The sequence below is a fragment of the Micromys minutus genome (genome assembly GCF_963924665.1).
Source record: "Micromys minutus genome assembly, chromosome: 9".
Classification (NCBI taxonomy): Eukaryota; Metazoa; Chordata; class Mammalia; order Rodentia; family Muridae; genus Micromys; species Micromys minutus.
In genome coordinates, this window is record NC_137978.1 from 35592933 (window position 1) to 35605461 (window position 12529).

The following is a 12529-nucleotide window of genomic DNA, read 5'->3' on the forward strand; positions in this document are numbered from 1 at the left end:
AAAATATTTTCACATTAAATAATCTCCTTAGAGACTTATATCTATAAGATATATTTCAAAGCCTTGAAGCTCAGAGCTGAAGAGATGGCCAGTGGTCACAAGCACCTGCTGCTCTCACAGAGGACCCCGGTTTAGTTCCAAGTACCTACATGGATACTTACAAACATCTAAAACTCCAGTCCCAAAGGATCAAACCCTATTCTGGTCTCCAGTGGCACTGTCCATATATGATGCATACGTTCAGGCAAAACATTTACACATATAATATAAAATCAATATTTTAAAAAAAACCCTTAAAGCTCAATAATTTAGAGAGCTAACCCATTGGGAAGATGGACAAAATGACATGAATAAACATTTCTCTTAAGGGCATACGTGACTGAGCAAGGAGCATGACAAAGATATTCTTCATCAATAGCCTTCAAGGAAATGGAAATCAAAACCATAGAAAGATATCATTTCACACACACACACAATGCTAAGCTGATTCTTCACACAGATTACACTGCCAAAATAAAGAGCTACTGGTTTACTTACAGGAGCACAGGTGACTCAAGTGTTGTTCCACCATCAAAGCCCCACCCCAACTCAACATTCTACCTCTTGTATGTCCTACCACCCCCAAGATCCTATGCAGCTGGGTCAGAAGGGAATGGTGACTAGAATCTCAGAGGAAAGATTTGAGAACCTCCTTACCTCCTTCCATGAAGGAGTCTTAACAGTCGCATTATCCTAGACTTGGCCAATAACTACATAATAATTATAGTAGGGTAACAATACTATAATGGTTATAATAGAATAATTACATTATCCTAGACTTAGAGCTGTTCTGATTGCTCTATTGTCTTGCCTGAGGCCAAGGTCTTTCCAAATCCCCATACCCGATTCAATTCAAGATAAATGACGATCCTGTCAAGCCTACAGAAAACACATTATCTCAGATCAGCCTTGAAACAGTATGAAGCATGTGGTGGTGAAATCCAAGCCATCAGGAAGCTAACACAGAAGGATCTGGAGTTTAAAGTCATCCTGATCTACATAGCAAGACACTTAAATAGAAAATAAGCTCCTAGGAAAAAGGTATTATTGCCCCGTATCCCCTATAAGAAAACCCAAGCTTGAATCCCCACAGGAGAGGGAAGGATTTTAGGAGCCAGAGGGATCAAGGACGCCACAAGAACATGACCTACAAAAACCAACTAAGCAGGGCTCACAGGGGCTCACAGGGGCTCAAAGGGGCTCACAGGGGCTCACAGGGGCTCACAGAGACTAAAGCAACAATCACAAAGCATGTATGGGTCTGACTTAGGTCCTCTGCATGTATGTCATGGTTGTATAGCTTGGTGTTCTGCGGGACTCCTAACAGTGGAAGCAGGGCTGTCTCTGACTCTTTTTTCTGATTTTGGGACCCTTTTCTTCTTACTGGGTTGCCTCATCCAGCCTTGATATGAGGGTGTGTGCCTAGTCTTATTGTAGCTTGTTAAATCATATTTGGTAGCTATCCCTGGGGAGGTCTGCTATTTTCTGAATGGAAATGTAAGAGGAGTGGATCTAGAGGAGAGATAGGAGTGGGGTGACTGAGAGGAGATGGGGGAGGAGAGTCTGTGGTCAGGATAAAATGAAAGATAAATAAATAAATAAATAAATAAATAAATATTTGTTTTTAGAAATAAATTAAGAGTAAATAACTTAAGGGTCTTGTTGATCAGGCCCTTTGAGAGTATAGAGCCAACACAGATTTGGTAAGAGTCCCTTAACTCCCCCAACATCTTTCCTTCCTTTTCTAATGTAATCTACCCTCTTATCTGTGTCTTTGCTTTCTGGGAGTATAGTTACTCATGATCAGTTACGGTCTGAATCTTACAATGGAAAATTCTGGACATAACCCATTGTCTTAGTTATTGGTGTATTGCTTTGAAGAGTTCTATTGCTTTGCATGATCAAGGCAACTCTTATCAAAAACAAAAAAACAAAAAAAAACAAAAAAACAAAGCACTTTATTGAAAGTTTGCTTAAAGTTTCAGAGGGTGAATTCATTTTCATCATGGCAGGGAGGGTGCAGGTAGGCATGGTGATGGAGTAGTAGCTGAGAGCTTTATTTACATCTTGGGCTACAGACAACAGGCAGAGAGAGTCAGAGACAGAGGGAGACAGAGACAAAGGGACAGAGACAAAAGACAGAGAAAGGGAACGTGATAGAGAAACAGAGATAGACACACACACAAACAGAGAGAGAGAGAGAGAGAGAGAGAGAGAGAGAGAGAGACTGGGGCCTGCCAGGTGCTTTTTAAACTTCAAAGCCCACTCCCAGTGACACACCTTCTCTAACAAGGACCTTCTTATGGCCTTATCTCCCAATCCTTCCCAATCAACTATGGACTAAGCATGCAAACAAAGGAGTCTATGGGGATCATTCCCATTCAAGCCACCACACCAATTTATAAATCTTCAATTATATATTGTTCTAAGTAGTGTAATAAAATCTTGTGACATCTGACCCCATTGTAAATTATTACAATCCCTGCTTGGGATTTTAATAATTCCAATATATCCATTTCTTTGTCTACTGTATATGCCATTTGACTATTAGTCACTTGCTAGCCATCATAGTTATCAAACTGTGTTTAATCACCCTTGTTTTTAATAGTCCCCCTAAAGTGCAAGCCTGGTACTAATGCTGTAATTTTATCGTAGTATATTGTTTTAAGTATTCTGTTTTATTATTGTTGTTGCTAGCTTCTTTTTTAAGATGAATTTATTTTATGTATGATTTCTCTATCTGCATTTACAGATGGGGGGGCATCAGATCACATTACAGGTGATTGTGAGCCACCATGTAATTGCTAGGATTGAACTCAGGACCTCTGGAAGAGCAACCAGAGCTTTTAACCACTGAGCCATCTCTTCTGCCCCATCTTGTTAGTTTCTTACTGTGCCTAATTTATAAATTAATCTTTGTCAAAAACACATCTTAGATAGAATTTGGTACCATTTGCTTTTTAGACGTCTAACAGGGATCCCAGAGTGTATACTCCATGTGTGGGGGAAGGGAGAGAAAGGTGATACTGTTTCTATTCTCATTTCTTCTTTTTAATAAAGAATAGAAAATGTTATCGTCCAAAATGAGAGAAAAAAAAAAGGAAGAAAACCCAAGTTCAAAAAGGTATCAATTCTTTATCCCAAGACACACAAGTCTTTAAGGACAAGTCAGGACTCAAACCCAGTTCTGACAATTCTATTGCTATCACCCTTCCCCCATACCACCTGAGGCCAGAATCCCAATCCTGGGCCCTACCTCCCCCAACTCCTTTCCTCCCCACACTGCTGGTTGGCTGCAGACTATCTGTTCATTTTTCTTGCCAGCCAGCCTGTGATCAAAAGCTAGTCTTGGCAGAACAGTTACCTGGCTCCATTCCTTCTAGGAAGGAAGTATATTGCCAAAGAAAGTACACTGTGTCTAAGGAACCCATGGAGGTCCCAGCGGAAGCAGCAGAAAATTCTCTCCACTGGAAATGAGCCATGCTAGAGACTTCTGCCTACCTGCCTGCCTACCTGGGATCACTGTACAGGAGTTCCCGGCCAGATCTCTATCCCAAACAGAGATCGTGTAGTGGGAAAGCAGGCATTCTGTACTGTCGGCTGTCAGGAGCTCTGGCTTGTGCTGGAAGTTCAGAGACCAGATGTCCCCCCAGCCCTCATTCCTTCCCCGGATGATCACAGCAAGTTGACAATGGCCCACCTGCTCCCATTCCCCTCCTGCTCCTTAGCAACAGGAGGGCTGGAGAAGGGGCCTTTCTAGGAGAAGAGACTATAGGGGGAAGGTGGATTGAAGATGAGGGGAAGGTGAAGTCATTTATCTTGTCATCTCACCTGACAGGTCGGGCCTTGGTGCAGGGCTGCCCTGCTTGGCTGAGTCAATAGGGCCAGAGAGGGATTGGTGGGATGAGAGCCAAATATTGCCAGGGAGGTGCTGCTTCTTCATAAAGAGAAGAGGAGCTGCTCAGAGCTCAGCATGAGTTTCAGGACCATGGCCAAGAAGAGTGGTAAGTGGGGTCCTCCTCCAGTCTGGAAGAGACTGAGCAAGGAATTGTTAAATACTGAAGTAGGCATAGGTGTTGGATCAGAAAGGCACATAAGTCAATGGGTTGGTTGGGCGAAGGTCTGAGAATGTCTCAGCTGAGGACCGTAAAGAGAGTTAGAACTGAGACAGGAATTCAGCTTTACCTGTCTCAAGATGTTGAGATGGCTCAAGATGTTGAGAATAAGTTCAGCGGAGATGGATCTAGAGGAGGGGGTGGGGGTTGGATCCATTCAAAGGCAAGAACAGAGGCACCAAGAAACAAATGCTGATTGGTAGCTTGGGGAAACTGTAAGGGCTGGAGAGTAGGTACGAAGGTTGAGGCAGAGCAGGGGGTAAGAGGGGAAACTGAGACTTAGCAATTCTATCCCTTGGGCTTGGTAATGTCTCTCCTCTCTTCTAATGAGTTGTCCCAGTGGAAAGCTGTCTTGGCACAGGTAAAGGACTAAGGTGCCCTCAGCTAGTGGTCCCTAAAAGTCCTGTTCCTTCAAGGAGTTTTAATGGCCTCTAAGTTACAAAGACCAAACTAAGGGGGTTCTCACCAGACAAAAGCTCATCTTCTATGTGGGCTCAGGGCGTACAGTCCTGGTCCACTTAAGAGCTGGTGACGCCAAGGGAACCAAAAATCCCTTCATGTCGGACAAGACCAGGTGTGAATGAGAAAATCAAGTCACTCAAGACTTGTTATATGGTAGTCACTAACTGTCTGAGTGATGAGTTCTAATCTTGATATCACACTTGATACTTAGGAAGCTTTGAGAAACTATAGGTGAGACTAGGGGAAAAAATTAAGGACTGCCTGTTTCCCACAGGTCACTCCTTACTTCTGCTAGGAGAAGGAAACTTTCCTCCTGCACATGCTTACCTTCTTACCAGTTGGCACACCTTCCCTCTCCCTTGCCTTTGCTCCCTGACTCTTCCCCACACAGCTTCAGTTTCCAGGCACACTCACAGAGCCACACAAGCACCCACATTCTCCCTCAGACTCGAGCAAAGGAACACGTCCCCTTCTCACACTAAACTCAGCCTTGCGTTCACCTCACCTTACCACACAGACTCAGACACATCCAGGCATCCACTCCATTCCACAAGCGTGTCCCTCACATACAGTCCCAAACTGTGTGGTTATATGAAGTAAACACAAACCATGGTCACACTCCCACCCACAAACTGACAGGTCTACACAGCCACAGTTCTTTACACAGTCCCAGGTGAGCACGCATGCACACTCTCCATCAGGAGTAGACATATGTATGGCCACCTACTAACCTGCCACACCCACGAGCCTTCAGGGTGCAAGCCATGTTCACAAATTACACATTGATTACACAAATAACACTACAGTTTGCAGTATTCCCATACCCTGTGCAACACAATTGCCTTCATACAGACGTAATACCAAATACTCATATCTACAGCCACACACTTGCTAGACAAAGCCCTCCTCTGACTGTCCTTCACTAACTCCCACAGCCAAGCTCATCCTGGGTAAACAGGCCTTGGCTCCAGGAAGGCCACACCTTTGTTTTCTCTGCCCCCAGGAATCCTTATTTGGGGGATCCTGTTGTCCATCTCCAGCTGCTTTGCCCTCTATGAGGACTTCATCAAGTGTTTCCAGGATCCCGATTATGAGGCCTTCCTTCTTATAGCTCAGAATGGGCTCCACGTTTCCCCACTGTCCAAGCATGTGGTGGTTGTGGGAGCTGGCATGGCAGGACTAGTGGCAGCTAAGACCCTACAGGACGCTGGTCATGAGGTAAGAAGGTCTTGAGAAACCTCCTTGGGTGAAAAATGAGTGACTGGCCCGAGAAAACACAACTGAGTGTACCCACTTGTCTCCAAACCCCCTGGGCTCTAACCATTGCTAACCTCCATTCATGTTCTTATGGAGACAAAAGAGAAGACTTATGCTACCAGGCAAGAGCCTCAGATCACTCAGGACCCTCTGGAGCAAACAGCTCCAGGGAGGTTACCCTGTATGTTCAGGGCCTCCAGGCCAGAGCCTATGGCTATTTGGAGGTAAGAAGTGGAGTGAGGAGAAAGGACAGCCCTCCCCAAGAATGACAGAAGTTCCTCTGATCTCCAGGTAACCATCTTGGAGGCCAGCAACCACACCGGAGGTCGGGTGGTCACACTCAGAAACAAGGAGGAAGGCTGGTACTTAGAACTTGGACCAATGAGGATCCCAGAAAGCCACAGGTAAATCCTGTGCAAGAGACGGAGCCAAAGGAATATGCCGGGGGTTGTAGAGGGATGTAAAAGGTGGGAGGGACCCTGATATTATCCCTCAGTACCAATACTCTGATTGTTCCCCTGCCTTCTCATTTCTGTTAAGGTTGTTATCACTGTCAACTCTACCCTCAGTCCTTCTCTTCTGTCTCTGAGAAATTCAGGGGCCATGACTTGGTCAGCAACAGTGTAAAGAAAGAGGCAAGTGATTAGGCAGCCCTGCATTGTGTGACCTGACCCTATTAGGACTGATACTCATCCCCCACTTCAATAGCCAAAGACACAGGAAACTGAGGGTCACCCAAGAAATGATAGATCCCAACACGACAGTCATTGCTGCCAGGTCGCCAAACTACAATGTAAATATGGGCAGTCACATATTTGTCAGCTGCATCAAGATAAGATGAGAAATTATAACACGTTCTATTAACAACAACTGTCATTTGTTCAGCCCTAACTGACTGTATCTCTACAAATTTTCTTTTTGCGCTTGATATAAGTTAAACCCATACTTACCCTCCAAACCATCAAAAACAAAGACACCTGCACCAGCCTGTTGCAGTAAATATTAGAAAAAGAGAAACCAACCCTCACTATCGCCAGCACTGTAGGGCCACATGGCTTCTGCAGGGCAGACTCTCTGGCCCAGAGCTCTCAAAAAAGTTTCCATTCCAGTCTGCTGCTGGTTACTCTCTGGGCCCTGCAGTGATTTTTCGCTGCCTCCATGACTAGCCCCATCTTTCTTGCTGCTCTCCGCTGGGGACCCTGCTTACCTTCCCAGCAACCCAGTAAAAGAACTTTTGAGGCTTGTAATTTATTGATCAGATTTATATCAGTAAACTCATTCCACAAAGCATCTACACAATAAACTCAGAGCCAATTGATATTGGTATAAACTGCCCACCTAGATAAGACAAATTGCCCTGTAATAATCCATCCCTTACAAGATATTCCTAGCTACATGTGGGTACTTAAAGCCACATGGGGGTGGTTCATCATTTTCTTCCTCTGTCTTGGCTTCCTCTCCCCCTTCTCCTCTTTCCTCCACCTTTACAAAACTCTGTCCCTGCCTATCTTTTTCACTGCCCAATCACAGGCTTTGCCTTATCTTGTGCCTGCCCTCACCTGCATATCAAGCAGCCCAGCCCAAAGTGGAGTCACTAAATATCGCCTCGAAGTTACTTAAAAGTGCATAATGGGAAAGGATATCTGTCTATATTTTAGAATCATACTGACTGGGATTCCATAAAGGGCCTTAATTCATTGATTCTCCGCCTACCCTCTAAGCTTTGGGAGCAGGGGAGCTAATGCTCACAGCATTTAATGAGATCACAGTTGAACAAGCAATCAGTTTGAGTTCCTCGGCACAAGGTTACACTGGCTCTTACCAGAAGTAGTTTCTAGTGTGGGACCAGAGGAACAAGGATGTTACTTCTGTCTCTGCTCCAGGCTAATCCACACCTATATCCAGAAGCTTGGCCTGAAACTGAATAAGTTCAACCAGTATGATAGCAATACCTGGTACCTATTCAATGGACAACGTTATCGTGCCTCAGAAGTCATGGCTAACCCAGAGATCTTGGGCTACCCCCTGAGGCCCACAGAGAAGAACAAAACCGCCACAGACCTGTTCTACCAAGCCATCACTAAGGTACCTGCTGCCTTTCCTGGCTGGGATCAAGAAGGAAAGGGGTGGTGCCTAAAGTACCTCTGTACATGGATTCAGATCGCCTGACTCCCACCCAATACTCTTATGATTGCTCCACCTACCTTCTAACTCCTGTTAAGGTTGTCACCCCTCTCAACTCCACCCTCAGCCCTTCTGTCTCTGACAGACAACACTGTTGTCTCAGCAATAGTGTAAGGAAAGGGGCGAGTAGATGAGGCCACCCTGGGTAGTGAATCAGTCATCCTAGATGACAGTGATGATCTTTACCTTAAAGCATGCAAGCGTGTGTGTGTTCGTGTGTGTGTGTCCATGTGTGTGCATGTGTGTGCATGTGTGTGCATGCATGTGTGTGCATGTGTGTGCATGCATGTGTGTGCATGTGTGTGTGTGTGTGCATGTGTGTGTGTGTGCATGTTTAGGTGAATCTGGATGCACATACACATTTTTGTAGAAGTCAGTGGTCAATATCAGGTGTCTTTCTTGTTTACTTTCTACCTTATTTTATTTTTGACAGTTTCTCACTGAACCTGGAACTTACTAACCCTTCTATACTGATGGTCAGCAACCCCAGGGATCCTACAGTTTCTGTCTTCCCAGTGCTGACATTACAGTCATGTAATACTATAACCTGCCTTGTTTGTTTGTTTGTTGAGACAAGGTTTCTCTTTGTAGCCTGAGCTGTCCTGGATCTTTCTTTGTAGACCAGCTTAGTCTCAAACTCACAGAAGTCTACCTGCCTCTACCTCCTGAGTACTGGGATTAAAGGTGTGCACCAACGTCACCTGGCTCACACCCTTTTTAATATGTGAATTGGTGTTTCACATACATGTATGTCTGGGGAAGGGTGTCAGATTCTCTGGAAATTAAGTTACAGACAGTTGTTAGCCGCCAAGTGGGTGCTGAGAATTGAACCCAGGTTCTCTGGAAGAGCAGACAGTGATCTTAACCACTGAGTCATCTCTCCATCCCCAACACAAGCTACTTCTATATGGATGCTGGGTATAGTGCTCAATCCTCAGTCTCATACAGCAAGTATATTATCAACTGAATATTCACCTTAACTTTTTGTCTTGAGCAGGTCTTCTGATTCAAGTCAAGTGTGATAGTACCTGATTTTAGTCCCAGTATTTGGGATACAGAGGCAGGGGAATCTAGATTGCAGAGCAGTCTCAGCTATACAGTGAGTTTGAAGCCAACCTAGGCTACATGAGACTCTGACTCAACAAAAGCCTCCGAATACAGCATCTTCAAGTGAAGGGGACATACTCAGAGAAGAAGGCACACCCAGAAGCTCTGGGAACTGCCCTTTCCTGGTCTTTTGTAGCCTATTCAGGGGCCATCCAAAGATCTTTATTCTAATCTGAAGGCATGTGAGGCATCAGTTGTCCTATGACCTTGTCTACAGCAGCCTAGATGTCCTAACTACCTCTCTTCCCCTTCTGCAGATCAAACCACACATGAAGACATTCAACTGCAGCCAGATGCTGTCCCTTTATGACTCTTACTCCACCAAGGTAAGTGAAGGAGGCCCCAGGATTCAAGTGAAGTTATGAGCTCTGTGCTCAACCAAGACCCCAAAGCAGTGTCCTGCCTGCAGGACATTCCTACTGCAAATGCTGTTGCTTCCCTCAAGCCCAGATCTACTGCTGCTGGGCCCAGGCCTCTGCTAAAGCCTCCCTATATATGACACCCTCTCACCCACACTTGCATCTGTGGTGCCCCCTCCCATAGGCTTACCTGATGAAGGAAGGAATGCTGAGCAAAGGGGCCATCGAGATGATCGGGGATGTGATGAACGAGAATGCCGGGTACTATAAGTCCCTCCTGGAGTCCCTGAGGATTGCAAGCATCTTCTCCGCAAATGACCAGTAAGACTGACCTGGGGCCAGGAAGGATCCAGTCCCTAGCACTGGTTAATTGGGTATTTACTATGTGGGGGGGAGGGAGGAGCACTCAAGCAACAATCTCTGCCTGACAAGGGACTGTGCATTCATGAAGGTTTACAAAGCATCTCACACAAGAGGGCAGGACATAGGGTCTTCCCTTTTCGGGCCAGAAATATGCTCAGGACCATGGGACACAGAGATCTGGTACAGTCTCCCGCTCATCTTTCCCTCTCCACCCCTGCAGATTTTCAGAGATCACCGGTGGCTTTGACCAACTCCCCAATGGGCTCAGCGCCAGCCTGAAGCCTGGCACCATCCATCTGGGGTCCAGAGTAGAAAGAGTGGTGAGAGACGGGCCTAAGGTTGAGGTTTTGTACCGCACAGATGAGCCCACCTCTGCGCTACACAAACTCACTGCAGACTACGTCATCATCACTGCCTCGGCCAAGGCTACTCGCCTCATCACCTTCCAGCCACCCCTATCCCGAGCCAAAACACATGCCCTGCGCTCTATGTATTACACCAGTGCCACCAAGGTGGTTTTAGTGTGCAACAAACGCTTCTGGGAAGAGGATGGCATCCAGGGTGGCTACTCCGTCACGGACCGACCCTCCCGATACATTTACTATCCCAGCCACAGCCTGCCAGGTGGCAAGGGAGTCCTGTTGGCCTCTTTCACTATGGGTGATGATTCCTCCTTCTTTTCCGCCCTGAAGCCCAACCAGGTGGTGGATGTTGTCCTGGATGATCTTGCCGCAGTGCACCACATACCCAAGGAGGAGCTAAAGCGCATGTGCCCAAAGTCAGAGGTCAAGCACTGGTCTCTAGACCCTCTTGCCATTGGCGCTTTTGCTGAGTTCACACCCTACCAATTTGTGGACAATTTGAAGCAGCTCTTCCAGCCAGAGGGCCGCATCTACTTTGCTGGGGAGCATACCTGCCTGCCACACGGCTGGATAGACACGGCCATCAAATCCGGCATCCGGGCTTCCAGCAGCATTCAGGCTGCAGTGGACAAGGAGGCGACTCAGGGACAGATGGCTCTTTAGAGGCCCTTTGCCAACAATCAGGATGTTCCTCCCCAACCCCAAGAACAATCTGTGGGAGAGTCTAAGAGAATAGGCTAGAAGATGAAGGGAAGCAGAGACCCAGGAGAGAGGTCACCACTAGTCCCTTGGTCTACAAGCAGGAGCCCAGCTGGGAAAGTGACAAGAGACATCACCCCCTATCCCGTGTCACTCCCTGCCTAATTCTCTATGGGAAACAGCAGAGCCAGGGTGTGCAAAGGCAGGGAGTAGCTGTCAGGACTGAAGAATTCTACAATCAGCCTATAGCTTGAAGGAAATTGTCTCCTGCAACAAAACGACAAAAAGCCAAAAATAAATAAATAAATAAATAATAAAGGTGTTGACACCTGATTTGTGTTACAACTAGAAATCTCTAGGAGCACAGACAAACCTCAAGGTACCATCACACTGAATGGCAGACTGACACACTCAAACACACAATACGTACAAACTCCACTGATGTGTGCCTAAACCAGTAGCCTCTCATCTTGGCCCAACCATTGGTAGGAAAGAAGAGCTTCTCACCTGCTCCCCACCCCACCCTCCACTATGCATGAATGGCATATCAGCCACCCTAACTCCCTCCCCCCTCACCAGCCAGACCCCCGACCTCTAGCTGCCAATCTACACTGGGAGGACACCATGTTCATTTTACACCTCCTTCTCCACTCGTCACCTCACTAAGACCCAAATGCCTTCACAGAACGCACCTGTTATTTCTCCTCAAATGCTCCCTTAACCCCTCTCCAACTCCAAGGTGCTCTCTCCTCTGAGCCACAACTCCCCACCCCCATCTAGAGCACTAAATGGACTGAAGACCTTACTGATATTATGTTACTGAGACCCCCCCCCAAGGCTCTGAGATCACATATTTTACACTTTGTGTGTGTGTATGAGTGTATGTATGTGTGTGAATATATATATGTGTGTGATTGTGTGTGAGTGTGTGTATGTGTGAGTGTGTGGATGAGTATGTGAGTGTGTATGTATACACATGTGTGTGAGTGTGTATGTGTGTGAGTGTGTGGATGAGTGTGTATGTGAGTGTGTATGCAAACACACATGTGTGAGTGTGTATGTGTGTGAGTGTGTGAGTGTGTGCACACTTGTGCTATTTCCTTCAGCCTACCAATACTTATTAAACATGTCATATGCCTGGTACCATATGGCACCTGGCTAGCAGCAGAAACACAGAGAGTAGGAAACAGTGAAAAAATCAACCCTCCTCCACCTGCCTCCCCATGTGTTCAAGGCTCAGGTCCCAAATCTGACTCCATTTTTATTTCAAGTTCGAAGAAACCAAGATTCATTCCTGGGTGTTGGGGAATCACCTAAGTAAAAAGGAAAGGTGAATGGGTCACAAGCTCTCCTCACTTGTGACTGACAGACTCTGGAGACCCAGGATGACGAAGTGCTGGTTGGAGTTCTGTGAAAGACCAGCATGAGATATGGGAGGGAGGAAGAGGGAAAGAAAAAATTCTATTTTCTACTGCAACATGGCCCATTGTTAAATCTAGACAGCTCTTCTCTGATAGCCATCTGTCACTGACAGTCAGAACATTTTTAGTTCCAAGTGACAGCATTCAAACTGGAGCTTTCA

At 46.2% G+C, this 12529-nt stretch overlaps 1 protein-coding gene across 1 annotated transcript; it reads left to right on the forward strand.

Annotated features, from left to right (window-relative positions):
- Positions 1-4012: 4012 nt before the first annotated feature.
- Positions 4013-11020, forward strand: LOC308423905 (L-amino-acid oxidase-like; the record flags this gene model as incomplete). The annotated part of the gene is made up of 7 exons (XM_080920714.1): positions 4013-4043; positions 5620-5834; positions 6165-6277; positions 7757-7958; positions 9422-9490; positions 9708-9844; positions 10107-11020. 7 exons carry the CDS (start codon positions 4013-4015, stop codon positions 10909-10911), a joined length of 1572 nt encoding a protein of 523 aa, XP_080776840.1. The 3' UTR covers positions 10912-11020.
- Positions 11021-12529: the final 1509 nt, after the last annotated feature.